Below are 26,397 nucleotides of genomic sequence, written 5' to 3'. Positions count from 1 at the left end.
CTCATCAGAATACAGATAATTTCATTAGTGTCTTCTAGTTTCCTCTGAAACAGTTGCTAAAGAAACATTCAGGCCACATTATATAATGTAAATAAACAAAATGTTTTACAAAAGGAAAACTTTGACTATTGTTTTAGATGTCTACATTCAAATATGAGGTCGGGGAAAATGGTTCTATTGCAGACACATGCCTGACTACACAGAATAATTACTCTGCATTTTGGAACCATCACTAATTTCAAACAGATAAGCACAGAGGAGATGAGATGCATTGTTATTAAGAAAAATAGTATTTTTACTTCCATATTTTTTACTGTTTGCTTCTTCAATCTGACATTGGTAAATATATGGGATATAGAAAATTGATAAAATATATTATTCAAACCACTCCAATAATTTTGATTCTTTTATCTATCTCTTTTCCAGATAACACCAACAATCTGTTCATATCTTCTAAGAGAAACTATGGTTCAACTTAATATCTTATGGTTGTGTTTTCTCACATAGTTTTCTTTGACCATGAAAGTTGTATAACATTTGATGTAGATTACCTTATCCGGTAAATTAGCTTGACTCTAGTTGCTTCATCTACATGGAAGATGTGATTTGGAGGATACCACATTCTATCTGTTTCACTCATGAGCGCAAACATGTTATGGTACACTGGCATGATACCTAAAGGAAGAACAGAGAAGCAAATGTCTATAGGAAAGTGTTTTCACAAAGTATTAGAAAACTATTGTCGGTTAAAATTAGCAGATTGGCACAGCGCTCTACTGCTATCAGCAACAGGTATCAATATTGCCAACAGCATTGCAATCATTATCCATAACCTTCAAACTGCTTTTGATAGTTTAATTTCTCATTCTTCCTTTATGTTCACTGATTGCAGACTGTGCTCACCTGTTATCCTGTACTTCACTGTTAGATTGCAAGCTTTTTTTTATATGGCATTTAATACAATGTCTTCTTAGCATCTCAGTTTAGAAACAGTAAATTACTTTTTTTTCTTACTTTTTCCAAAATCAGATCAAGGGGTTTATTTTAAGACTTTAGACAGATGAAAAATAAGTAGTAAGGCAATACAAAGAAAGTCATCATGACTAGGACAACCACCTGCCATTTTCATTTTAGTAACTCAGTTAAAAACAAACCCAGACATATATAGTTAATAAAACAGAACTGGAAAATATTTTTTCCCTCAACAATTTAGGATTTTGTTAATGACAAGCAATCCTACTTAATCACAAACTCTGGAAATCAGTTGAGCATCAGCTCCTCAGCAGTACCAGAATTTTAATTTGGTTCTGAGGTTCCCAGCTGAAAGCACAGGCTAACATACAACAGATGCCACAGCTTTGTATTATGCTGCAGTGTTGTGCATCCATGTGATGCCGGGGTTAGATATGGAAAACAGGCTAAATGCCAGAGAATTGACAGCACAAAAGGATGAACCGCAAACACTGACAAACATATTCTGAAGACAGGAAGAGGCACAGGTGCAGAGGTGAGACAGTAGGATGAAAAATTACAGTGTCAAAGTCATAGTAGGTCATAACTAAAGAAAACTTTCCATTAAAGCAATACACTTTGGGGTGAAAAGGAAAAAAATAATAAAAAAGACAGGTAAAGGCAATAAAAGTAACTTAAAATTACATTAGGAGACAAAAGAATTATGGGAAAAGGCAAAGTACACACAGCCCTAACCAAAGACTTAGAATTAAATAATTGAAATTCCCACAAGAAACCAGGAGAAAAAAGAAATCCTTTATTTCTTTCTGTTCTGGACACCATCTAGGTAATTATTGAAGGGGGCAGACCCCAAATTTCTCTCATCACATCTAAACTACATGTAAAACAATCTGTTAGATGAAACAATGAATCAACTCCACATATAAAACCACATACCCTTGTAGAACAAAACATATTTCATTCTTAAATAACAACTAGTTTATTAAATTTGACACAAAATAAGTTTGTCTCTGTAGGGGTAGAGTAAAAAGGCTAAGACAAGAATTCTATTGTGCAGTTGTGAAGATTAAACTGCTGAAATCTATAGGCCAATCATCTGGTGCTTTCTTAAACCAAAGCTCACCAAAACATACCAGAACTGCAGGTCCTAACACATGATTTTCTACAGAAAGGAGTCATAGACTTACAGGAAACTACAGAAGTGGAAAGAATTCCGTAAAGCAACAAAAGAGAAACCAAAACTAAACAAATCCTCCACAGGAACAAACCCAAAGGGATTAGTAACTGAAGGACTGACTGTAAATCTAAATGTTGCAAATCTAAGGCACAATAAAACATATTTGATCAATCCAAATTATGAAAAATATTTTATGGAGTTAAAAAGAAACCTATCCCAAAAACTCAACGTGGCTCTCTTTTGACGTGTGAAGTGGGATCAACTACACTACACTACATATCAGTTGTCTATAAAGCAGTTACAATTAACTTGGCAGTTTTAAGGCTGTGTGGTGTCTGTATCCCAAATAATTTTAGATCAATTACAGTGCAATGCATGTGAGAACTACTAGCCAGGCCTCTACACAAATACCACACACTTTTCAAGGAAATGCTGAATATTTACCTCGTCTCACTAACACATATACCCAAACAGCTAACAAGCCCTGTAAGCACACTGTATGAGAAAAAATTTCCAAGTCATATTCTTAAATTCAAGTGTTAAGCTGCTGTATCTCACCAAATACATTACAGGCATCCCCACCACCACTCTGCTTCTCAAAAAGACGCACAGCAAAATCCTTTCTGAAACTTTAACTAAGCAAAGATCATGACATTCATACTCCATTCCCAATAAGAAATGTTAATATTAACAACAACAAAAGTCCTCCCTGTTGTCCTCCTTTGTATGAAAAGTAAACTGCACTCATCCGTCTCTCGCACTTCGGCATTTATAGTTCCAAATGGTACCTTGCACCATACAGTGTCAGTGCTCAAAGACATACAGATCTTTTTTTCATGAAAAGGAATTACACCTTTTTTCCCCTTCCCCTTAAGAACTACACAATTTCATTGCTACACTTACTGCTCAACAATTATAAAAAATAGAACAAATCCCTTTATTAGAGTCTTGAAAATAATTCACAGGAATCTGACAAAAGCAAAGAGGCCATGTAATTGCAGGGACTTTTCAAGTGAGTAATAACTGCAGTATTTAAGTGCTCTCTCCTGAAACAAGGAAAACAAAAAGACTTGAGTGGGGAATCAAAGTCTTCTGTTGAAACCTAGACATGTCAACAATAGTGAAAACTTCTGAGAAATGTATTTTTCTAAGTAAAATCATAAAAGCTATTCACAAGAGGAACTGAAAAGCCTCCCCTGGATTTTTGCACTGCACTAACCATGTTATCAAATCAGTCAATGACAAATTAGAGAGAAGACAGTGACTCAGACATAATTAAGCAGACTTTTTTCCACTTTGCTTCTCCAGCAAGGGCTGTCAAATTTTCTGGACTACTGCAAAGACAAAAACAAAGACTATCTCTTGACAATTTATTTAGTACATAAGGCTAAAGAAAGGAGTCTTTTCATCCTTTACAGTCTGTCAAGTACATCATATGGAAGACTACAAAGCAGCGTAAGCGTAAGCTCATTCCTCAAACTTCTATTTCAAGACTAAAAAAATGATTTGCAAAGTAGTTTGATCTTTTCCTCATTATGATTTTAGAGTTTCACATCCAGACAAGTCACACTACTTCATTTACCCTGAAGCAGCTAAGGAAATACAGTTTTTCTATATTTTCTCCTTTGTTGACATGAGGCACTCTTTCTCCCATACAGCAGGTTTTCATAAAGTAATGTCCTTCTTTAAAGAAAAAATAAAAAACATAAAGTGTAAGTCACAACAAGCCATGACACCACTATGAAATGTGAAAGCCAAGCACAGTCTATAGTAGATATAGTTTTACGAAACTGTCATTTCAAGCATGTAAGTCATTAGACATATACAGATAAAAGCAATTAGTTGAATGATTAAAAAAATTTTAAAAAATCTCAAATTTTCAAAGTCTAATACGAATATTAGTCAGTTTTCACACACAACTGGAAGTAAACTCTTTAAAACTTAGGAAGTTCTGCACATACCAGATGGAAATTTGCTTCCCTTTTCTTGCATTAAAATAATATCTTCCTCTCATCTTTCATACAAACCAGAGGCTTACTGAACTCTGACATCACATTTAATGTCACTATCCTGCCAACAAAATGCTTTCCGAATAGTAAATCAAAGCACGCATTTCCTTTTCTAGCAAAACAGAATTGCCCAGAGTTCTGTTTAATTCATTCCTCACTTATGGTGGGGGAGCTGCAGGGGGCAGCATGTACTGTGTGGATATTCAGGAAATGTAAAGGAAAAAAAAAAGCCAAACTAAATCAAACCAAAAAAAAAAAAAAAGACAAACCCGAAGCAAAACAAAACCACCGAACCAAACCAAAAACTCCAACCAAAAAAACAACCCCCCAATGATTAATTAAAATGAATGATAACTCTGAGCCATGTGAACTCAGAGTCATGTGAAATTCTGGAAATTCAGCACGTTAGGGAAAATCCGCTTAAAATTCCCTTGTTAGTAGCAAGACATCTCTTCTGAAGCATACAAGCAAAGAGGTCATCACAATCATCACATTATGCAACACTGTTGCTCTCTTGAAAATGTTTAATTGACTGCAAATGCTGTCAGCACTTAGTCACATTAAAAGTTTTGAAATAATGCTTTTACTTTAGTATAATTAAAAATTCTCTGCAATATTATGGTTTTCCAAGAGACACCACCATTTTTCTTAGAAAGTACCATGGAATTTCCAATTTACTTGCAAATCAGATGAGTGAGAATTAAAAGGTTCCTAGCTGGAGTTTTGGGATATCAACATCAAAAAAACCAACAAACAAACAAACACAGAAGCCAACAAATTCAAGGTCTTTTGTTAACTGCTAGCTGCCCAAAACTCAGCAAACCTGTCAGGATTGCAAAACTCATTCTGTCTTGGGATTCTAGTTACATTAAAAAGGTAAGATTCCAGAGTTTAATGATCCTCACAGAAAGGGATGAGGACATGAGAATAAAAGCCTGTCAGACAGTAAATAAAGTCAAACACATCCTACAGAAATTTAGGATTCTTATACACCTAGGGACAAGCTATGAGAGAAACGCAAGATGCTAAACAAGATTATGCTCCCGGTTGACTTTGTCAAAACATTTTTCAGTGAGCTGTTCAATTGTTCTTGTGAGATTTAAAGTGACTATCTCTGCTTATTTTGCGACTAATGTATTAAGATTTTCAAGAACATGGCATAAATTTATTTGGCTAATACCAAAGCAGTGCTTTGCTTGTCATTATAACTGCTTTAATCATGATTTACAAACTCACTTATTTAGTGTTGTTTAAAAATATCTACACTTTGTTAACCTGAATTCAGCAAAAATCTGGATTATACATACAAGTGATGCACATATTTTTTACTCATATTTTTCAGCCAATGGAATAAACAAACAAATTGTTAGTTTGAATATTAAAAGAAAATTATTTTTCCGTGTAATACTCATCTTCCGTATAATGTATTATTCTGGTAAGTTACAGTGTACAGTCCAAAGTTGGTTAGTTTTTTAAATTACTTTATCTAATGATAAATACTCTGTCTTAAAAGACACTGGGAAGTATCTGATTGTAGAATTATTGATATAGCATAGTAACACATGCAGTATACAAATCAAGTAACTTTCTTTCTGTATACAAAAAAATACATTCAAGATTCAAATTCAGACTTCAAATGTTTCCAGTAGTCGGTATCTGATTTACCTACAACACAACAAAACTCAATTCATGTTATTTTCAATTACGCATGCTAATTTTTAAACACAGATTTCTAGGTTTTGTTCACACTTTGAATAAAAGAAAAATTATGAACAAAGTTTACAGCTTTTCTGCAAACAACCATATTTATTTATTTTGTAAAGTATAACATTAAGTTCACATTATCATTCTCTTGCACCAGCTCTGGTGGCTTTCTTGAATCATTACTTCTACTTTTGTTCAAATGGCCTTGACTGCCTGACACTTCTATAAACTGATTGTAAAGACATTAAAAAATAGCTTAAAAGAGAAATTCCATTTAAGATTTTTTTGAGAGAGATCAGAAAAGATCAAAAGGTTTAAGATCATGATTTGAGAAAACAAGTCTTTGATTCTGCAACCTCTAGAACAATTTCTCCTTCATATTTCATATCTACCATCATTTGGTTCCTCTAATACCACTTTGTCCCTCAGGCTGAGAGCAATGACTTTTATTTTTTTTGGTGTGACATTTATTTTTTTACACAGCAATTAACATACCAGCTAACATACAAGAACTGAACCACGACTGACTAGTCAATTTAAAATTAATTTCAAGACACTTCATTTATTCTTGTGTTTCTACTTGGAAAAAATTCAGTTTCATGTTCAGGCAGTTTTCTGTAAAAAAAATATAAACTACAAAAGTTTCACACATTAAATTTTTCAAAAAATTGATTTTTAAATAAAATGTTTTTAAAAAGGCTGAGCTCTTGCATGCATGCATCAAACTGGCATTCAATTACAGAATAACATTTTGACAGACTAATATTTATATTAGCCAATATATGCCAAATACAACAGGTGTTAAAATACACTACCCTGCTATTTACAGACTTTATTTCCTAAACGATTACGAAAATCATTAATCACAAACACAAGAAGTCATACTATATCTAACAGAACAGTTACCATCTGCAAAGTAATCAAGCATGTGTAATACACAACATATTCATTACTTCCAGGACCAATCTGTTTTGCAGGGTTGCATCAGAAAGTAATTTCCAGGCTCCTGCAGTGACTCCTGCAGTGATTCCTGCTCCTGAGCTATATCTCAGCCCGATGAAAGAAGACTTCCAGGCAAGGGATAGGGATAAATACCCTCAAATTATTTGATAAAGGATAGCAGTCACCTAATTCAGTTTCACAATTGTTCTAATGGAAACAGTTTTACAGCCTGGTGCTAATTACTTCTGAAAGAACAGCAAAATTAGCCTTTTGATTCAAAAGCCAATATTTTCATGAGCTCTGGATAGTTAAAAACTTTCTTCTATGAAGCTGAGTTTCACCAATTCATTAAGTAAACTGGTATGTATATACTTACCACAGGCTTTACAGGCAACAGCACAAAGCTCTTCTGCAACATATTCTCCAGCTGGAAATTGAAGGCAATCTTCTCCTGTCTTCCCAGGAGAATGATAAAGGTACACTTGAAGCAATGGTTCTGTCTGCCTGGGTGCACTGGTATTTCCATGGATGTCACCATTCTGGTGGACAGAAGCAGTTGCTGTGCTTTCCATATTTGTCATTGTAAGACAAGCCATAGTTCGTTTGGGTTCTGTTCAGAGCATTTGCCTACAAGAAATGTAAGAAGTACTTCTTGACTAACTGTACTTGGTTTTGTTCGTAATACTCCTATTTAATGACAGTACTGTTCTGATACAGGAAAAACATTAACTCCTATTAATGAGATCTGAGAATTAACACCTGAGAATGACTTAGGTCATTTACTAAAAGCTAAGTTTCTCTTTGATTTACTATATAGCCCTAGATGAAGAGTAACAGACATTATTACAGGAGAAAACAAAATATTAATTGGGAGTCCAACTAGAGAATTATTACCTCTCACTGGATTTTAGACAGTGTGTGCTCATCTGTCCAATTAAAACATGCTAGTTAAACCTGAAAGGCAAAAGAAGCCCTTTAGTCACATCTGTACAGCTCATTATACTCCCAGTTTAAACACAACTATTGCACTGAGAACTTAAAAGATATAACAGCTAGCTGACACGGATAAAAGAAGGGTAGCCATAGCGCCCTTCATGTGAGTTTTACTCTTAAGCCGACACTTAAAAGAAAACATGTTGAGATGAGAATCTAAGTAAGCAGACTTGGTTTGTACCTATGGGGGGACTTCCAAGACCACCTCCTTTCAGAATAATCATTTAAGTCTATTCTTACGGAACTCAAGGTAACAATCCTCTCTGTTAATGTAATCAAAGAGAAGAAGACACTAATAATTCAATATATAACCACAAGTATATTTGATAATGAAAAGAAAAGTTTAAAAAAGAGATTGGACACCATATTCTAAAAGCCAGCTAAAGAATGTCTTTGCTTTTCTGTGACTCCATCACAATTTCATCAGTATAGACCATGCTTATCATAAAAACTTTCATCACAGTCTATAAGGTTTTCCTTTATTAAAACTGATTCCAAGTAACTACTACATGGAATTCTGCATTTTGAAAATGCAGAATAGGTCTAAACAAGACATCAGTCATAAAGACTTGATTTTTTAGACTTTTAGAATCATAAAATGGTTTGGGCCACAATAAGGTCTCCCTGAGGCCTTCTCTTTGGGCTGAATAACCTCAACTCTCTCAGCCTTTCCTCACGGAAGGGTCAGCCCTCTGATCATTTTTGTGGCCTTCTCTGGACTCGCTCCACTCTGGTCCATGTCATTCCTATGCTATGACCGCCAGAACTGAAAGCAGGACTGCAAGTGCAGACTCACAAGAGCAGAGCATAGGAGACGAGGTGAATCGCATCCCTTGACCTGATGGCCATGGTTTCTTTTTAGGCTGCAAGTGCACACTGCCAGCTCACGTCTCACTTTTCATCTATCAGGATCCCCAAGTCCTTATCCACAGGGCTGCTCTCAATCCATTCATTCCCCAGCCCATATTGATACTGGACATTGCCCCAACCCAGGTGCAGGACCAGGTGCTCTTTGCCTTGTTAGAATTCATGAGGTTCCCATGGGCCTGCTTCTCAAGCCTGTCAATGTTCCTCTGGATGGTACCTTCCCTCAAGCCCATCAGCTGCAATAGTCAGCTTGGTGTGTTTCCGAAACTTGCTAAGGGTGCATATGTCACTGACAAAGATATTGAACAGTTAATAAAGATATTGAACTTGAAAATGCTACTATTTAACTCAAAAATATGTTTATTGTTTTACATAGGTAGATGGGAGTGACATTCTTAAAATGCAACTTTCAACAGCTTTTGTTTATATTGAATTGTATTGCTTTATCATAAAAGAGCTGTTTGGAACATGGTGATTTTTTTTTTTTAATTATTTGCTGCTCCTAACTACAATTACGTAGAAAAGGATGAGTGTACGACTATACATTTATGTGGGCTAAAGATGACGTGCGCTACAGAAATCAACAGTTATAACAGCAGGGAAAAAAAGAAAAACATTAACTTCATGACTTATGTGATAGAACACATACAGAAGATAAAGTCATTTTACCGTGATGGTAATTCTGGGGAAAAGAAAAAAAGAAAAAAAGACACCCTCACCAAAAGAAAAATGCAGAATTTAACTTCCTAAACTAAGCAACAAAAAGAGACAGTGTATCATAAACATATAAACCTTAAAGTCTAGATGCAAATGCCATTCACTACATTCCTTAGGCCCTGATCTAGGGGAGATATGGATTCCCTATGCCGCATTTATAGAGTCAGCCACCCTTAAATGAGAAGATTTGTGCTTTTAGCTCCAAAGGTAGCATAGGCAACAAGGAAGTATTCAATTAAGGAAAAAAATGTATCTCCCTTGACTCATCATAGAATTCTTGGTTTTTAGAAGAAAATAACCATCACATCTCTAAAAACATAATATTTAAAAGACTTCTCACTACTTCTGTCAAGAATATGAAAGATGTAATGATTGTGATCTACCACTTGCTTTTACAAAATATTCACAGCTTTTATCTCCAGAGGAATTCTTCTTTAATTACTACAGAAGTTTCCCTCAAATATTCCAATATTAACCTTCTGATGATATGAACCTTCACCCGGATTGACAGACGCCTTCATCTTAGTTTGCTGGTATTATGTCTAACCAACACTGAATGGAAATATTGTTGGTACACCTAACTAAAAATCTGGCCAATTTCAGAAGTGAACTAAACACAGCTTGTGCCTCGCTCTTCTTCATAAAGTTTGCGTATTTACAAACATACTTTTCCTTTCAAAAAAACCTTATCATTCCCTCTTGGTTTCTACATTAAAAAACTCAACAAACCACAAAGGGAACCTTGCTTAATCACACCTAAGAATGAGAAATATCAATAAAATGTGGTAAAAAATGCAAAGTAAAAACTGTAACAGAGTATTCCACTCAGGTTTTTTTGTTGCACTAATTTCAAAGGTTCTATGTAACTGTGTGAAAAAATCTCAAGAGATACTATCTGTGCAGTTGCATCACCACTTCAAATTAAATAATTTTCAAGTTTCAAATTTGTCTTTTATGTCCAAGTGCAGACAAAAGAGGTGAAAGCAAGAAATATTCTTGCTCAGTTCAGTTTATTTGCTGAAAAATAGAAAACACATTTTCATGGCCTCTATCTTATGCATATAACAATCAGTTTCATGGACAGGGCCTTATATGCAAAGTAACTGAAACACATGGTCACCACTCACCAATGGTGTGAAAAACAAAAGAAAACTGCTTTCACATGTATTTCTTAGCAAACAAGTCTCCAGTTGAACACAGTTAGTCTTCCCTGCTTTGCTCCATCCAGAGATCCCTGTATTAGCACAACAGAAGCATTAAACATGGCAAAAAAATTAATTGCTGTTGATCCAGAATATTTAAAATATGACCTTGTCTTCTGACTATTGTAAAAGTTGAGCAACTTGAGACTAAACATACTGGGAGACACTAATGTACCTGTTTTGCACAACACCTTTGAGTATTACTTTCTAGGGTATACAGATTTGTTATCATACTGTAATTAAAAGAATTTCTGTGTTTGGGTAAAGAATGTAAATGTAAATAATCCTCACAGCTGAATAAAAAGGATTTAATATATCCAGAATGGGTCTTTTGTAAATAAGTTACTCAGCACCACAAAAGTATTTGTTTGCCAAAAAGTAACAAGTCCACACACATCTTAAAGTGGATGTTTGACATAATCAAGAAGCGAAAAAGAAAAACGGCCTATCCAATCATCCATATAACAAGAACAGGTAACAGAATCACGGATATAAAGATCTTGTTTTGGAGATCAAAGCTACTAAGTATAAAAGATCTGATTCTGGCACTGATGAACAGATGATTTGAACCAACAGGATTATTTTAATATTCCTAATCTGGATAATATTTCAAGCCACAGCTTTTACAGGATAAGATTAATCATTCCCCATATTGCTCTAACCACAATCACCAGAATCTACAATGTAAGTTGTTTCCATACACTCTGTTGCTGTCTGTACCTCCAATGCACCTGACAATAATTTTTACCAGGTACCCTCGGCTGCACTAATTCATACGGTTTTTTGTAAACTGACCAGCAAGAAATTAATTAAGGAGACTGAAAACAATGACTTATGGAAGAAATTTCACTAAAATGTGGAGGACATACAAAACTCTCGCAATTTAATAATATGCAGCATTCACTGCCCCATTCAGAATATGTTTTCAGTTTAGGGGGGTTTTTTTGTTGTTTTAATTTTTCGTGTTTGTTTGGGGGTTTTTTTGAGGCAGTAGGGGGTGTTTTAGGGAAACCTTCAGGGCTAGGATCATTAACCTTCAGAGGTTCAAAGATGAGTGTGTTCTCTCACTATAGATAAATTTCCAACAGTTAATTACCTTTTTATCACTAGAGAAATCTCTGTATTAAACATGGGAGTGATGAAGCCCTTTAAATAAGCATGTCACAAGCCACTCGCTGCTGGAATCCACAGAAAGTCAGACAAAGCAGGCACATTAGCAGTGGTGGGACATAATGTATCTGCAATAAAAACAGAATATTAAAAAAAAGGTTAATGGCTGTAAGCAATATATAATGCATCATTACTGAAGGATTCAAATCTGTGTTTAGATACAGATAATGATCCACTCCTATTTTATTTGCTGAGATTCCTGTCTGACAAGAACTTTTTAAATTCAGGCTTTTTTAAATACACAGTAAAAAAAAAATAAATCTAAAAATATATTTTTGATACTGATACTACTTCTCATTCTAGCAAGAAAGTGCTGTGTAAATCAGAAACTTGACTGTATATGTATTTACCAATTTTTTTTGCTCTAACCATGTTTTTCTTTTCTGTGAATACAGCATCAGTTTAAGAAACTGTATATGGCATTACATGGAAAAAATAGAAATGAAAAAGGAAAAGTAATCACAAAAACAGATATGGTATGTTCACTTCACGTAGTAGCACTCCCTTTAACCAGAACAATTAATTCTGTTTGAAAACTGACAACAAGCACTCATTTCAATTCATAGGGAAGTTCAGACCAACTGTCTTGTTGCAGGAAGGACAAGGGCACTCCCACCCTTGCTCTCTTTGCGCAACATTTCTGTGGTTGCAGGAAACTCCATTTGAAAGCACTTAAGTACAACACCAGCTTCCTGCAGCAATGCAAAAAGAAAGATTCCCTTTGCAACCCTCCCACACAAGAAAGGGCCTGACAGAGAGGCAAAAATTCATTTTAAAACTGAATAAAGGGGGAAAAATACAATGGAAGTTCAAAGGAGGCAGAATTCAGAATGGGAGAACTCTGCAAGTTTTCTTTGATGACTCTTCAGACAGGTATTTCCCTGAACTGGAGTGAAGACATACAGCTTCCTCAGTGTTGTGTCTACTGAGTCTGTCACAAATATCACACACTCTCCCTGTCCCCCCCCAAAAAAGAACCCATTTCAATGAGCAGTAAATTCAGCTTCTTTCCCCACAGAAGTCGGAGTGAATGGCAATGATTAGTGTTTCTGCCCTTGCAATACTAGTTTTAGAGATAAGAAGTTTTGCCTTTCTTGGATCGCTGTATATTTCATATGCACCTCCAGGTGCTTCAGGTCATACCAGGATCTGATCCAAAGTCCTATACAGTCAATGCAAGTTTTCCAGACCTCTGCTGAAGTGCCAGAGGGAGAGAAGGAGGGTTGTTTGAGGCAGAGTCGCCTATCACTGACCTACTGAGCACACATTCCACACACACTGATCTGAGAGCACCGGCTTCAAATGAAGGAGAGACCCACCACCTGTTCATGCAGGTTTCAGATCAAGAGGCACTGTGGGTATTCTAAATTATTTTCTATTTTAAAAGTACTGTTCCATGCTCAGAACTGCCTTGCATTCATAATTCCCAGTCAGGCTTCTTACTTCAAGAAAAACTGCATGAATATTTACCTGTGTTAAACTACGTAGTTTTCCACAAGCCCAGTAGAATAAGGGTTGCAACATTTTGAATAAGCTCAGTGACACTGCAGTTTGCATTTCAAATGCAAGAAATTGATAAAGCAGCCTAATATCAAGTCTATTCTTCATATGACAAACAAAAATGATTGCTTGCTTATGAAAGAGCAGTTCATAGCTCTGGATAAGAAGCATGGAAACTCAGAGATGAAAACCAAGCTGAACAGGTTCAGGGTGGTTATAGTAACATATTTCTTTCTTTCTCTCCTTTTTTTTTTTTTTTTTAAGAGAGAATCAACTTTTTCTTCGGCACACATGTAATGAAATACTCATTTACAGGATCTGCATTGAAGCCTTATAAAACTATTTGGTTCACATACTTCCAGGCTGAATAAGTCTTATCTGACACAACTTATTCTTTCAGCAGCAGAGTTGCTGTACCAATCTCACAGTGCACCATCTTGCCAATGACCTCTTTCCCTCTGATTTATTCAAGTCTACACCAGCTTACATTTCTGGCAGCTGCAAGGATTTAAATGCCAATTTAAAAACTAACTTAAGACTCTAATGAAACTCCATCAAAATACATTAGTCCATCATCTCCAAGTTAACACTCTCTGCAAAGAGCACAATACAGAATTTGTTATGCAGATGAGATTCTACAATCTGAAACAGTCACTTTTCAGCAAGCCACCAGAACTGCTATAAATACAATCAGTGTTTGTGCCTATGTCACCAACTACTCCGTTTACTAGAGAGAGAAGAAAGATTAAAAAGCATTTTCCATTGACAAGTAAGGTCTTGAAGACACAGGCTGTCTCCCAACAACTCAATATGTTTACTGCCAGTAAACTGAAAATGACAGCCATGTGCACACTTTCCATCTGCTTATACACACATCTTCCAAGGAATTTGAATGAACACTGCAAACATCAATCATGAAAGCCTTCCCAAGTAATGCTGGGTAGGTGTTTAAGATTGTAGCAAAGTATCACTGAAAGTGCTAACAGGTCTTACATTAGAGTCAGTAGTGGTAGAACATCACTAGGTTCCAAAGAGTAAGTGTCTTACTATAAGACCACCAAAATAAAGTTTTTACCTCTAGACCCAAACTTAGACTAAGAAAAAAAGTCAGTCGTTTTCCCACGTACAGTTGTTTTGGCTAGTGCATTTGTTTTATATTTAATATGTATACTTAATATTTAATTATAGTCTTCACAGTTCGGTTTGAATACACAAACAAATGGAGCACAACTAAACTTTCCCATAACATGTACTCAGCATGGTTTGTTATGCTTCTAGAACTTTAAAATTTTAAAAATATAACAACAGCATTTATGTTCTGCATACAACATGTAGTATCCTTGCTTATCTGACTCTGATATGCTTTGCATATGCAGGTTTGTTGGGTTTCTTTAAAAACAAACGTGTACTAGATTCAATGAACCAAATTCATAGGTTATTCTTACAGGTAATATAGTATTGTATTTTTAAAACATCAGCTTGTACAGAAATGTCAGTGCTATTTAATGGACCAACAAGATGTTATGAAGTGTTTGTTCAGTCAAAACGTGGTACAGAATTTCACAAAAAATTCACAGCAAGAGACTCACATATTTCCAACAATATTAATGAGAAAACAATCTCCTGAGTAACTTTATCAAAGTATTCAACAATACTTCTAAAATACTAAGCAATCTGGAAAATTTGAAAACTTTTTTCCATTGCTTAGATAACAGGTGCCAAGTTCACACATAGAATTAATCTAGTGCATCATCTTCTGCATTAAAACTTTGTTGTCTTTCCCAGGTAATATTCATTCTGATTTTAAAAACAACTTCCACAAAAATATAAAATATCATCTTAAAGCATATTCAAATATGTTTTGTGGATAAGTATGACTTCAGTTTTCATGGTCTTTTTTCTAATACGCTCTGCCTATTGTTGCCCTGCCATGAGGTAAAGTCACACAAGAAAACAACTGCTCATACAAGAAACAATTGCAAAAAGTTAAGTAACTCCAAAGGAAATTTCCTGTATTATCAGCTGTATATTGATATCACATAAGAATTTTTAATATATCAAAATTTGATGCACACATGGTAGCAAGCAAATAGAGAAGAAAGGTGACAGACTAACAGATCAATGGCAAAACACACTAAAAAAAAGTGGAGAAGCAAAGATAACATTTGCTTACAGTTTTCTCTTGGCAAACCACTACTTGTATCTGCAATTCAGCAACAGTCCATGAACTTCTGCATGAGGAAAGAGTAATGATCCTGGCCTGGTGCGCTTGCATGACACAGAGGGACTAAGTGGATAGAAGCTCTTAATACGAGGATTTTAATCTTTCAATCCTGATTAGAAATTTAAAAATTGTGATTTCCAAGTTCTTCACAACAGAATCAAGTCAATGCTCTAGCTTATTGCAGCAGGAAGAAAACTACCTGTGGCTGCTGTCAGAAAAGCAGAATGAGCAAATCATGGCAGAAGCCTCAGCACCACAGTAATCTGCCGAGTAGGTGAGCTACCAGAAAAGAAATCAAATCAAATACCTGCCCCCAAGCAACAGCTCTGCTTATGTTCCATCATAACTTTGACAAAAATTGGTCCATATCTGCAAAAAAATTCACTTTCACCATGCTGATAAATATCAGCAAAAGACTATTTCATCAGAAAATTTCCAAGCAATTCAAAAGCCTGCCCAATCATTTTGGCACAGATTATGTCCCAAGACAGTGGCATCTGAGGATCCTCAATCCATTCAGACCCACCATTATCTGCACAGCTTTATGTGCACAGAAGATACAGAAAAAGTAACCATAATGGGTCAGAAACACCTTTTGCATGAAGCATGTGAAAAATGTCACCAAGTCACCATTATTCCCTTACGCATCTCTCAAATTCTTCTTAAGTCATGAATAAGAGATGACAACAGCAAAATTAGGACTAAGTGATATTTTCACAAGTATGCCACAACATACTAGACTTTGTTTTGTTAACTGTACTGAATTCAGCTTAATAGCGTCAGATCATGAAATATGTGTTAATTAGTGGTGCCTAGGTCTTCCTTAATTGATCTTTTGATTTCTTTCAGAAAGACATAAAATAGGAATTGCCAATGCTCCTGTGTGCACAGAGCAAATTAGTTCAAAGTAAAAAGGAAGATTCCTTGCCACTAGTCTCATTCTGCCTCATTCTGTGGCTTTTGTTAAAAAACACTAGCAAACCACTGTCCTATATTGAACAACTAAAGCACTTGTTTCTATGTAAAAATGACTACCAGTGCATTTCCAAAAAATCAGAAGACAATAAAAAAAGGTTAAACAAAAAAATAACATTTCAATGCGGAAAAAAATATTCTGACACCACTGAAACAGAAAAAAGTATTTTTTCTATTAAAAGACATTTTTATTAAAAATACCAGGTAGATAAAAACCCTCCAATGACCTCTAGAGAATACTTAAGACAGTTACAGCTATACTCACAAGTTAAAACAAATATTTAAAGTCCAAACAAAACAAAAAAGTACAACAGCAACAGCAGTGAAGTTGTCTGTCAATTTACTTGACTTTCTTAAACATTGCAAGATTGAATCAGTGGGGAAGTAATGCTGGAAAACACTTCTGAAGGAAGAAATTCTTTTCCAAATGCAATTCGCATAATTGAAGAGCGATTTGTCAAAACATGAACAAACACTTGTTGCTACAATTCTGCAGGGCCAAAGAATAGCATCAACAGTTGTAAAACAGATGCCAGTTTATCAGCGTGGCCCAGCAGACACCAGCTGTATCACAAATATTTCAAAACTGTTACTCTTCTCTCAGCCTTCTGTCCTTTCTCCTGTGGCAGGCAGGGATTTCTCAGTTAAATGTCAGTTCTCAACAGCTTAACTATGGAAGAACAAGAACAGCCAAGACCCACTACTTGCTGTAGTGTGGTACCTCTGAAGGGTGTCAGACCTTTGACAAAGTTTTTAATCCTCTCCAACTACAGATGCGCTCTGGAGTTCTGAGCCTATAAAAAAGGTACCTTCTAGGCAAATAACAATGCAATAGTTTCATCAATTAGAGTTATATACCGGCATAAAATACGAGGTTCTCTTCCTTCACAGAAGGCAAAGGATTTCTCTCAGCAAACATTTCTGTGAGGAAAACCAGTCATAACTCTTTCCAGCTGCCACTGGCTATTCAGATAAATGGCCCAGCTTGCATTTGTTCAGGAAGCTTTTTCAAAGACCTGGGTTTTAAAAATTTTAACTCTTTTGGATTTTTCTCCTTAATTCCATTGTCTCTCTTTTCTTGCACTCTTATCTCACTTCCCCAGTCTGGCAACTTCCCGCCTCAGAGCTTCGTAAAACTACTGCAGTAACTGACAAATGTGTTTACACTGTGCAGACACTCAAGAGGACTGAAGAGCTAGAATTTTACTGTAAAACAGCAGCAGAAGATTATGGGGCAGGGTGAAAGGGCAGTAAACCCAGGAAGTCTCCTGTAGGCAAGTAGGAGGTACACAAAAGGAGGAAGGGACAACATAAAGACAAGAAGTATTAAAAAAAATGTTTAAAAACCTCCTTTCTCCTTCATGGTTTAAGTGACTTTCATTTTATGGCTTTTCTCTTCCAACACAGATTGAATATAGCAACATAAAAAAAAACCGAACACCAAACAAAAACCTTAAACAAAAGAAGTGGGGAATGAATGAAGTATAGAAAGATCCTGATTACTAGCCAAGTATTAGAACAGTTAAAGAAAAAATTGTTACTCAAACCTCAAAGACAGATCAAGAAAATTTGCAGTCACTATGTGAGAAATAATTGCACAGAACGGTATCACTATGCCTCTTTATTCTATTGTTCTAGATGAAAAGGCACGTCCAGTTTCCACCATGACTGAAACTGCCACTCTTTGCTAAACTTCTAAATATCTACCTTTAGAGACTAGAAGTACACTTTTACACTTTGCGATACAGGGTAAAGTATCATGGGTAAAGTATCATGGAGAATATAATCACAACCCCAAACAGCTCTTCTGTCTACAAAAAGAGAAAATAAAAAAAGATCTACTATGTTCTTCACAGTATTGTATTTGTATAATATACTGTTTCCACTTTTGTGGGTTCTTTGGTTTCTTTCCTCTCCAAGTTTTCACCACCTGACAGAAGCAAAGGGTAAAGTGGTCTTGGACAAGAAAATTGCATAATATGCTGCATGATAAAACACACGTGATCTTGTTTCCTGTAACATTTGTTCTGTGAAAAATATGGGGAAGAGCAAGTCTAGTAAATCTGAGACAGAGCCATCAAAAATGGGAAAACATCTGGATGAAAGAAGTCTTCTATCCTGGCTTTTACACTATCTGAGGAGAATCAGAAAGCGTGCTTCAACAAATTAGCTCTTTGCAGAAATAACTGTTAGCATGTAAACAGGATAACATTTAAGTCAGAGTGAATCAGCAAACTCTTCTGAACAGCTAAGAGCAGTAGATGTCAGTATCTTCTCTGGACTCTCCAGAAATACTTTCTTCATCCTTCAGCCTACTCTGCTTTTTCAAGGTAGCTTCAGTTTAGAAACTGTATAATCGAAAGGTCAGATCTGATGCATATTTTATGTACAAATTCCCTCCTTATGGTGCAGGGTTTTCTAGGGGATTTTGGTGTCATTCCCCTCCTTCCTGCTTGCCTTTGGAAAAGTGCTTAAAGTTTTGTAGAGGAAACCTAGCTCTTTACAATCACAGATCAGTTACAGTAACCTGGAACACTAATATTATTTACAAGTGCTTAACTTTGAATTACCTTTGTTTGTAGAAAATGTAATTCTATACAATGTAATCTCTATAAAATGTCTTACATATTTATCTAAATTTTCTTTGGTAGAAGAAGCTTTTGCAGAAGAAGCTAAAAAACTCTGTGAGACTAGAGCCTGAAGCTCTAATCCAGCTAATAAAAAAACTACCTTAAAAAACACCACCACCTCACCATCCCCCCAAAAAAGAACAAAACCCAACCAAACAAAAAGCCAAAAAGAAAAACAAAAGCACAACACCTGCCTCCCTGCTCTACAACTTACACCTTCTACAGACTCGAAAAGGCTATGAATAGGTATTGTGCACAAACTAAATCAAATTTATAAATCCTTATAGAGTCAGGGCATGGTCACATAATGCAATACAACAAAACACAAAAAAGACCCTCTGAGACATAAAAGCAACAATCTTGTGAGACACTGTCACAGAAACATTTGAAATCAAGTGATTTCCGTAAACAAAGGTTTAATTAAATAGTAATACTCTAAAAACCAAGACTATATAAATGCATTCACCAGCCTACAAAATAATGATTTAGAGTTCAATTAGAATATATATAAATATAGTGGTTTCTTGTTATTCTTTGGTAGAGAGGTTGAAGCATTTTTACAAAAGGAATGCATGCCTTTTCTAAACCCTATGTTAATGCTTCATATTGTTGAATAATTTACAACACCAGTGTTGATGTTTTATCTATATAATTCAGGAAAATGTACTTGCTTGATAGTTTACTTAGTTTCCTTAATCATCAATGGCCTCAGAGTTCTCCACTTGTTTCCTATCTGCAGTACCAGCTAGCTTTTGCAAAGATACTGCACTACATGCTTTGCCAAGATCATGTTATCTCTATAAACACAGACAGTTAGAAAAAAATGGAGGCCAGAAAACTCAGGGCTCTGAAAGTAAACAAAAGTTCATCAAAAAATATACCACTAGCAGAGATTCTGCAAAACTCCAATAAAAGCGACAAGGAGAAAGAAACTTTCAGTTAAGACAAACATATCTCCACAATGTAACATTTAAAACAGTCTGTGTTCTCTTGTACATTTTAAAAAACCAAGAGACCTGTGCTTCCCTCCCACACTGGAAAAAAGTCAAATTATCATCGTGTGTATTTACAGAACTCTGTTTTGAGTATGATTAAGCATTCAATTGTACGCTTTACTTCTAAAGCGAAAGAAAGTATCCCAAAGTAGGATAAACTTAGAGCTCCCTATATTCATATTGTTTTTTACCCCAAGTTCTGAGATAAGAATGACACAAAGCTTTTTCATGATTCTTGATACTATATCCTGAAACACCATAAGAAAATTGCAGAAGGCAAGAGTATGAAAATTGTGCCCCAATAAACTAAAAAGCTCAAGCGGACTCTCTGATATAGATTCAAGAAATAAAAATCATAATGGAAAATTAATTATTTAAATAGGGTATACAATAGCTTTAGAATAAATAGCTATTAATATACAACTTTTTTTTTTCCTCTCTCTCAGAAACAAGAATATCACATTACTGAAACAAACAGTCAAAGAAGTAGATTCTGTATTTCCTGACTTTAAAACATGAAGAACAGATGCACTGTTGCAAAATACGCTTTAGATAAACCTGTGTTACTGAACTTGGTGGAGGAAGAAAACCAAAATGTAACTAACTGGTCTATGATATATAGAAGATCAGATAAGAAGATACAGTGTTCTTTTCTGGATTTCAAAATGTACTGCTACAGACTGTGCTATTATCAGTTCCTTTATGAAAAGGCAATATAAAATAAAGATTAAACATTTATAACGTAACAGTATTTAACAACTGATAAGTTGTTTATAAAAAAGTTACATTACAAAATTTCCACTAGACAATTATTTCACTCTTCTTAAAAGTCTCTCTGATGACAGAAAACTAGAAGAAAACCTTAAAACACTCGAGTTTCTCAGTACATAAATCAAATTCCAACACAAGTTTTGCCTCTGAGCCCTGAAGACTAGGGCTTTCACCCACTTTTCAATGTCTTTCTTGTAGTGGGAACTCACTCAAAAGTTCTGCAGATGCATCCACTCAGTAATGCGAACCAAGACACATCAGTTCTCCCTTCAAGACCCCACACCAACTCCGCAATCATGATGTTTCAATCTTGCCTAAAAGTGGTATAGGAATTTGAATCTACCTAAGGTGATCTGTTCGAAATGTAGGATACTGTTCTCTAAATAACAGAAAAAGAAGGGCTTTTTCTAGATCAATCTCAGACTTACCAGCCACTTCAGTTTTCTACAGAATTTTTCAGCATATTATGCATACTTATTTGCAGCTTCACTTCAGCTCTGACAAAATAAGAATTTCAGATCTGTCTGCCGGGTTTGGAACAAGCTGTTGCAAAGAATCATGGACCTCATGAACCACTTCCCAAGGCAAATCAGAATGTGGCTAATGAAAAGATGACAAAAGCAAGCTATGATCACGATGCAATGAAAAATCGAGCTAACCTCCTCCAAAAAATGCCTGTTAAAGATACTACAGACTCTTTAACATTTTTTATTTCAGTGAATGCAATCAATTAGAGAAGCTGGAGCTAAGTCTAGAATACAAGTGCAATACAGTGTATTACAGGTAAGTTTTTCTGTAACTTGCAAAGTATACTGAGTAAGACATCACCATCTGAACTAGGTGCTCTAAGAAATAGGTTTTTGTGCATACATTTTTAGGTACTAGCAAATTGCTGAGACCCACTGAAATGAACTTGAAGTTTAAAACTGATCATAGTCTCTCCTCTCTTTATGCAAGCTTTAAGCTCCTAAACAAACCACAAATTACTGTAAATCCTAGTAGTTCTTGGATTTGTTAAATATATATTACAATTAGCTAACAAAATACAATTACTAATTTCTGCTTAGGATTTTCAATGTCTGAACGGATCACTTCTGACCATTCCAGTATCTATAAATGGAGATCCCTCTCCTTCCCATAAGGATTTGCCACATCTACTCACCTACCAGTAAGCAATCTTCTAAATACATTTTTTTTCTTAGTTGGTACTTAGTAAAGAGTTTGACCACTAGTACATGCAAGAAACAGTCCACCCACACTTTTACCCAAACTAAACATCATGATTCCTGTCTGCCAATTCATCAAATAATAACTGAATTAAGTTTCCTTTTCTTAAAGCAAATAAGGTCATAGAGCAATTACATCCCTCTGACTGGCATACAGACAAAAAGAAAATGTGAAAAACCATCACCAAATAACAAAAAAAAGTCAGACCACGGCCTTAATTTTTTAGATTACTGATAGCATTCTTTAGTATTAAATTTGTTTACAAACAAAACCCCACAATGCAGCTTTGCTGCAAAAGACAGAGTATGCTTCTGTCAGTGACAAACTTGGCCTCATTGCCATCGGATCATTTCCACTATTCTAGACAGTTTTTACCTATTTGCACAACACTGCAATGATGCATAGTAATCTTAATATTTTCAGTTCCTGTTGCACTTCAGTACTAGGGTGCTTTACATAAAACACTGTCACCTTTCCTAAGTACAAGAGTCTAAACCATTTCCCTAAATTCATGCTGTGAAACACTGGTAGCCTAGATATCAACACAATTCTTTGTTTCGCAAAATATCTAGTAAAGAAAGATCTATCTCACAATTCCTTTCAAGGAAGGTAAATATTTGAAAAACTAAGTAAAACGATGAGGGAAATGCTGTTTAACTCTCCAAAGTGCTTAAACAGGCAAAAAAAACCCCAATTTTAAAATTCAACCCTTACTATAACACTCCCCAGTGTCTCAGTTTCATGTTTCAGTTGTAGTATATAGAGAAAACCTCAGGGAGGGGAAAGAGAAAGAAACTCTCCTGGACACACAGAGTTCAACACAAAAGTGTGAATAAGAAAGAAATCAAATCATACCACAGGAAAAAAAGCATTGAGGGAAAGACATAGATGTCATACAACAACATATTTAACACCTCTTGAAGTAACACAACACAGTGATTCTGCAAAGTGTTTAGGACGTCCATTCTCAACTACTCTTTAGCATTAGGTAAAGCAATAATTAGTTAATAAATGTGAGACTCCTGTGAACATCTCTACGAAAGGCTGTGGGTGTACTCTTCAGTACCTAATAGGTGACCAAGATATCCCTCATGCCTGCAACAGAAACCAGACTCTTAGCGACTCTGTGGTACTATGACAGACTAAATGCCATTACTATGTAGTACTTAATGCCCTCTGCACTATTCCGAGCAGTAAATAAACTCACAGAAACAGTCTCTTGTTACTCTTCCATCCCCATTCAGGGCTGATAGGTTCTAAAAGAAGTGAAGTTTATCTCATTTGGCAGATGTTTCCCATCCCCCTGAAAACTCTTCATAGACAATATCACCATTTAACACTTGACCTCATTAACCTACTGGCATAAGCAGCACACGTCATCATGACCACATCTAAGGATAGTGTGTAGGCTGGGACAGATTCTGCCAGTCACTTCGGACAGACAGTCAAAATTGCAAGAAGGAATACTGCAGATTCTTTTTGAGAAAAGAAGTTAAGGTAGTTAGATGACTATCATAATTGACAAAGCATGTCAGAGACTCTCTAAAATCAAAATAACCTAAGAAATGGTAAAGCATCACAGAGTCTTCCCTTGAGCTTCTTTTTATCAGACACAGGCTTTTGTTGACAGCGAGACAGCGTAATGGAAGGATGCATCCTCTGATGAAGGATACCATTCCACCTGATGTGAAAACTTCCTAAAACCAAACTACTCCCCTCTCAGACTATGTCCTGTTAAGCAATGTACGCAGTTGAGTCACACTGAAGATCTGAGACCACTTTATACATTGTACACAGTCTCCACCAGAAAGAAGAAAAAGAGTGGGCAACAAGTGAAATAAGCAAATCACTGAGGAAAAAAAAAAAGAGAGAGAATCAAGAAAAGAAAACATAATTACATGTATCAGAAACTGACAGTTACAGCAGAACGTGAGATCTTCCATAAAAATGTGAGAATCTGCTACTCTAAAACCTGGATGTTGCTAGAATAGTCCTCAAGTTTGGAATGTATTACTAGGTCAAAAGCACAGAGTAATACGCCAAGTCTGAGCCCAAACATCTCAAACGACAGCTGTTTTTCCTCTTTCCTCATCCCCATTCCTTCTCCCAACTAAGCTTTTCTAATAAAGAGAAATTCTCCACTCCTCTCTCATCCACAACTGGGTATAGAACCAGGTATGAATTTTGGCTGAAACGACCTCAGTAACTTGGCACTTAGCCTACCTTGTTTAAACTTAATTAAAAACTAATTTAAGTTGTTTAAAACTAATTAAAAAGTAGTGGATTTATATGCAGGCATAACCTTAATACACACAGGGTGAAACCAATGATTCTGCATACGCAAATGAAAGAAACTAGCAGGTTGGAACATGCTTGATCTTGGTAGGCACGGGAAAACAGGTAGTAGTGAACTAGTGAACATGAGCAAAAGTGTGGATGCCATTTGATTCCTAGAAAAATCTAAAAAGAGAAGGAAATGAAGGCATCCTGCCACAATCAAGTTCTGCCAAAGCATTCTGTATTAACCTTTGGAAACATAACTGAATATAAATGAAAATTTGGGAAAAAGTTTTAACTACTCCTGAGAAGAAAATGCCTTCTCATGGATTATTTGCAAGGAGGCTGTGAGAGACACCAGATGGATGGGATACTCCATGGCAGGAAAAGAACTGAAATAAAAGCAGGAGCCTTGGTACAAGTAGAAGATGGAGACAGCACACTGAGTTATACCAGGGAAAGAAATCAAAAAAAACAGGAAAAGGGTAGATATTTGTCCTGCTTTATCTCCTGTACCTCTAAATTGTGTTGGACAAAAAAGTATACAGGACTCTTTCATTCCCCTCCTATCTCCGTCAAATATGGTCTCTCCTAATGAGGTCCCAAACTCACCCAAGTAAACCAATTCTATGTCACTCCCCATCAAAGACCCTCCTTTCCCAATTCCCTTGAGTTCTCTGAGTCTGCCCAGCATTCCCAGGCCAAAAATCAGACACTGCAGAGCACACAGAAAAGATCACATCCCATACTACAAGGTAACAAACTCATTCACATGGTGTCCAAATCATAGCTACATGTAAGCAGAAATAAGAAGCAGGAATAGCAGCTATTAAAAATATACCAGAGGCGGTTGGGTGGGTCCCATTCCCCTATCCCTCATTGACCCCTTTCCTGTTCTGGAGGCAAGGAGAAATTATTATTTTAATCCTTATAAAATATTTCTTTGGTACTTCACTCACCCTCCAAGCAACATTTACTTATGCCCTTAGTGGGCTGGAAAAAGCTGGTGGAAGAGGATTTGATCACATTACTGAGCCTCAGGGGTCAGTGACTAGGACTTTTAAATCAAGGATTTAGGTCATTACTTCCTCTTTAAACATGGGGAGTAATTGGGAGACACTTCAAAGGCAGCCCATGCCTTTGAGCATTACAAGTGCCACTAATGCTTTTGAGCATTAAAATTACAAGGGCCACAGTCCAGCTGCTGACATTTCCAGACCTTTTTTCTTACAAAGGTAGAATAAATGAAACCTGCAAAAAACATACCTAAAAGTGACAGAAAATGAGAGGAAGTACGAGAAAATACCCTTATGGGGAAAAAACCAAAGACCCTTTTAGACATTGATTTAGGGGAGGAAAAAAAAAAGATTTTTTTTTTCAAGGAGTCTTTCAGTAGAGCACTTGAGCAAGACCAAGTTAAATCACCTCTTGAATCTTCCCGCTGTTTGTGAAGTGAGAATAAATATCAGTAAACCTGACTGCTATTCCTGAATAAATTTTAGCTACCATGACATAAGAGGCCAATAGTCCTGGCTTGTATCAGGACTAGGGCAACAATAGTCTCCTTGTCCTCAGTACTGATGAGGCTGCACCTTGAATCCTGTGTCCAGTTTTGGGCCCTTCACTACAGGAAGGACACTGAGGTACTGGAGTATGTCCAGAGAAGGACAACAAAACTGGTGAGGGAACTGGGGTTGTTTAGGATGGAGAAAAAAAGGCTGAGGGGGAACCCTATTGCTTTCTACAACTACCTGAGAGGAGGTTGTGGCGAGGTGATGGTAGGTCCCTTCTCTCAAGTAACGAGTGACAGGACAAGAGGAAATGGCCTCAGGCTATGCCAAGGGAAGTTCGGCTGGATATTATGAAAAAATTTCTTCACTGAAAGAATGGTTAAGCACTGGAACAGGCAGCCAAAAGAAGTGGTGGAGTCACCATTCCTGGAAGTGTTCAAAAAACAAGCAGACGTAGGACTTCTTGCTATGGTTTTCGTGGGCACGGTAGTGTTCAGTTGAAGACTGGACTTGAGGATCCTCAATGTTTTTTTA

The 26,397-nt window shown here is 36.1% G+C and overlaps 1 protein-coding gene across 6 annotated transcripts in view; it reads right to left on the bottom strand.

The window, feature by feature from the left end:
• JAK2 (Janus kinase 2) overlaps positions 1 to 26,397 on the bottom strand; it is an 85,744-nt gene that overhangs the window by 36,139 nt on the left and 23,208 nt on the right. For 2 of the 6 annotated variants that reach the window (XM_064642226.1, XM_064642229.1), the window contains 3 exons: positions 11,680 to 11,821; positions 7,181 to 7,431; positions 552 to 675 (listed from right to left, as the gene is read on the bottom strand). In XM_064642226.1, coding sequence (XP_064498296.1) covers positions 552 to 675; positions 7,181 to 7,400 — 344 coding nt within the window. In that variant the 5' untranslated portion in view covers positions 7,401 to 7,431; positions 11,680 to 11,821. Of the gene's footprint in view, positions 1 to 551; positions 676 to 7,180; positions 7,432 to 7,698; positions 7,759 to 10,508; positions 10,616 to 11,679; positions 11,822 to 23,282; positions 23,305 to 26,397 lie in introns of those variants that run through there. The other 4 variants (XM_064642225.1, XM_064642230.1, XM_064642228.1 and 1 more) reach the window with 3 other exon arrangements.

The sequence above is a fragment of the Pseudopipra pipra genome, chromosome Z, assembly GCF_036250125.1.
Source record: "Pseudopipra pipra isolate bDixPip1 chromosome Z, bDixPip1.hap1, whole genome shotgun sequence".
Taxonomy (NCBI): Eukaryota; Metazoa; Chordata; class Aves; order Passeriformes; family Pipridae; genus Pseudopipra; species Pseudopipra pipra.
This window is presented reverse-complemented; position numbering and strand designations above follow the sequence as displayed.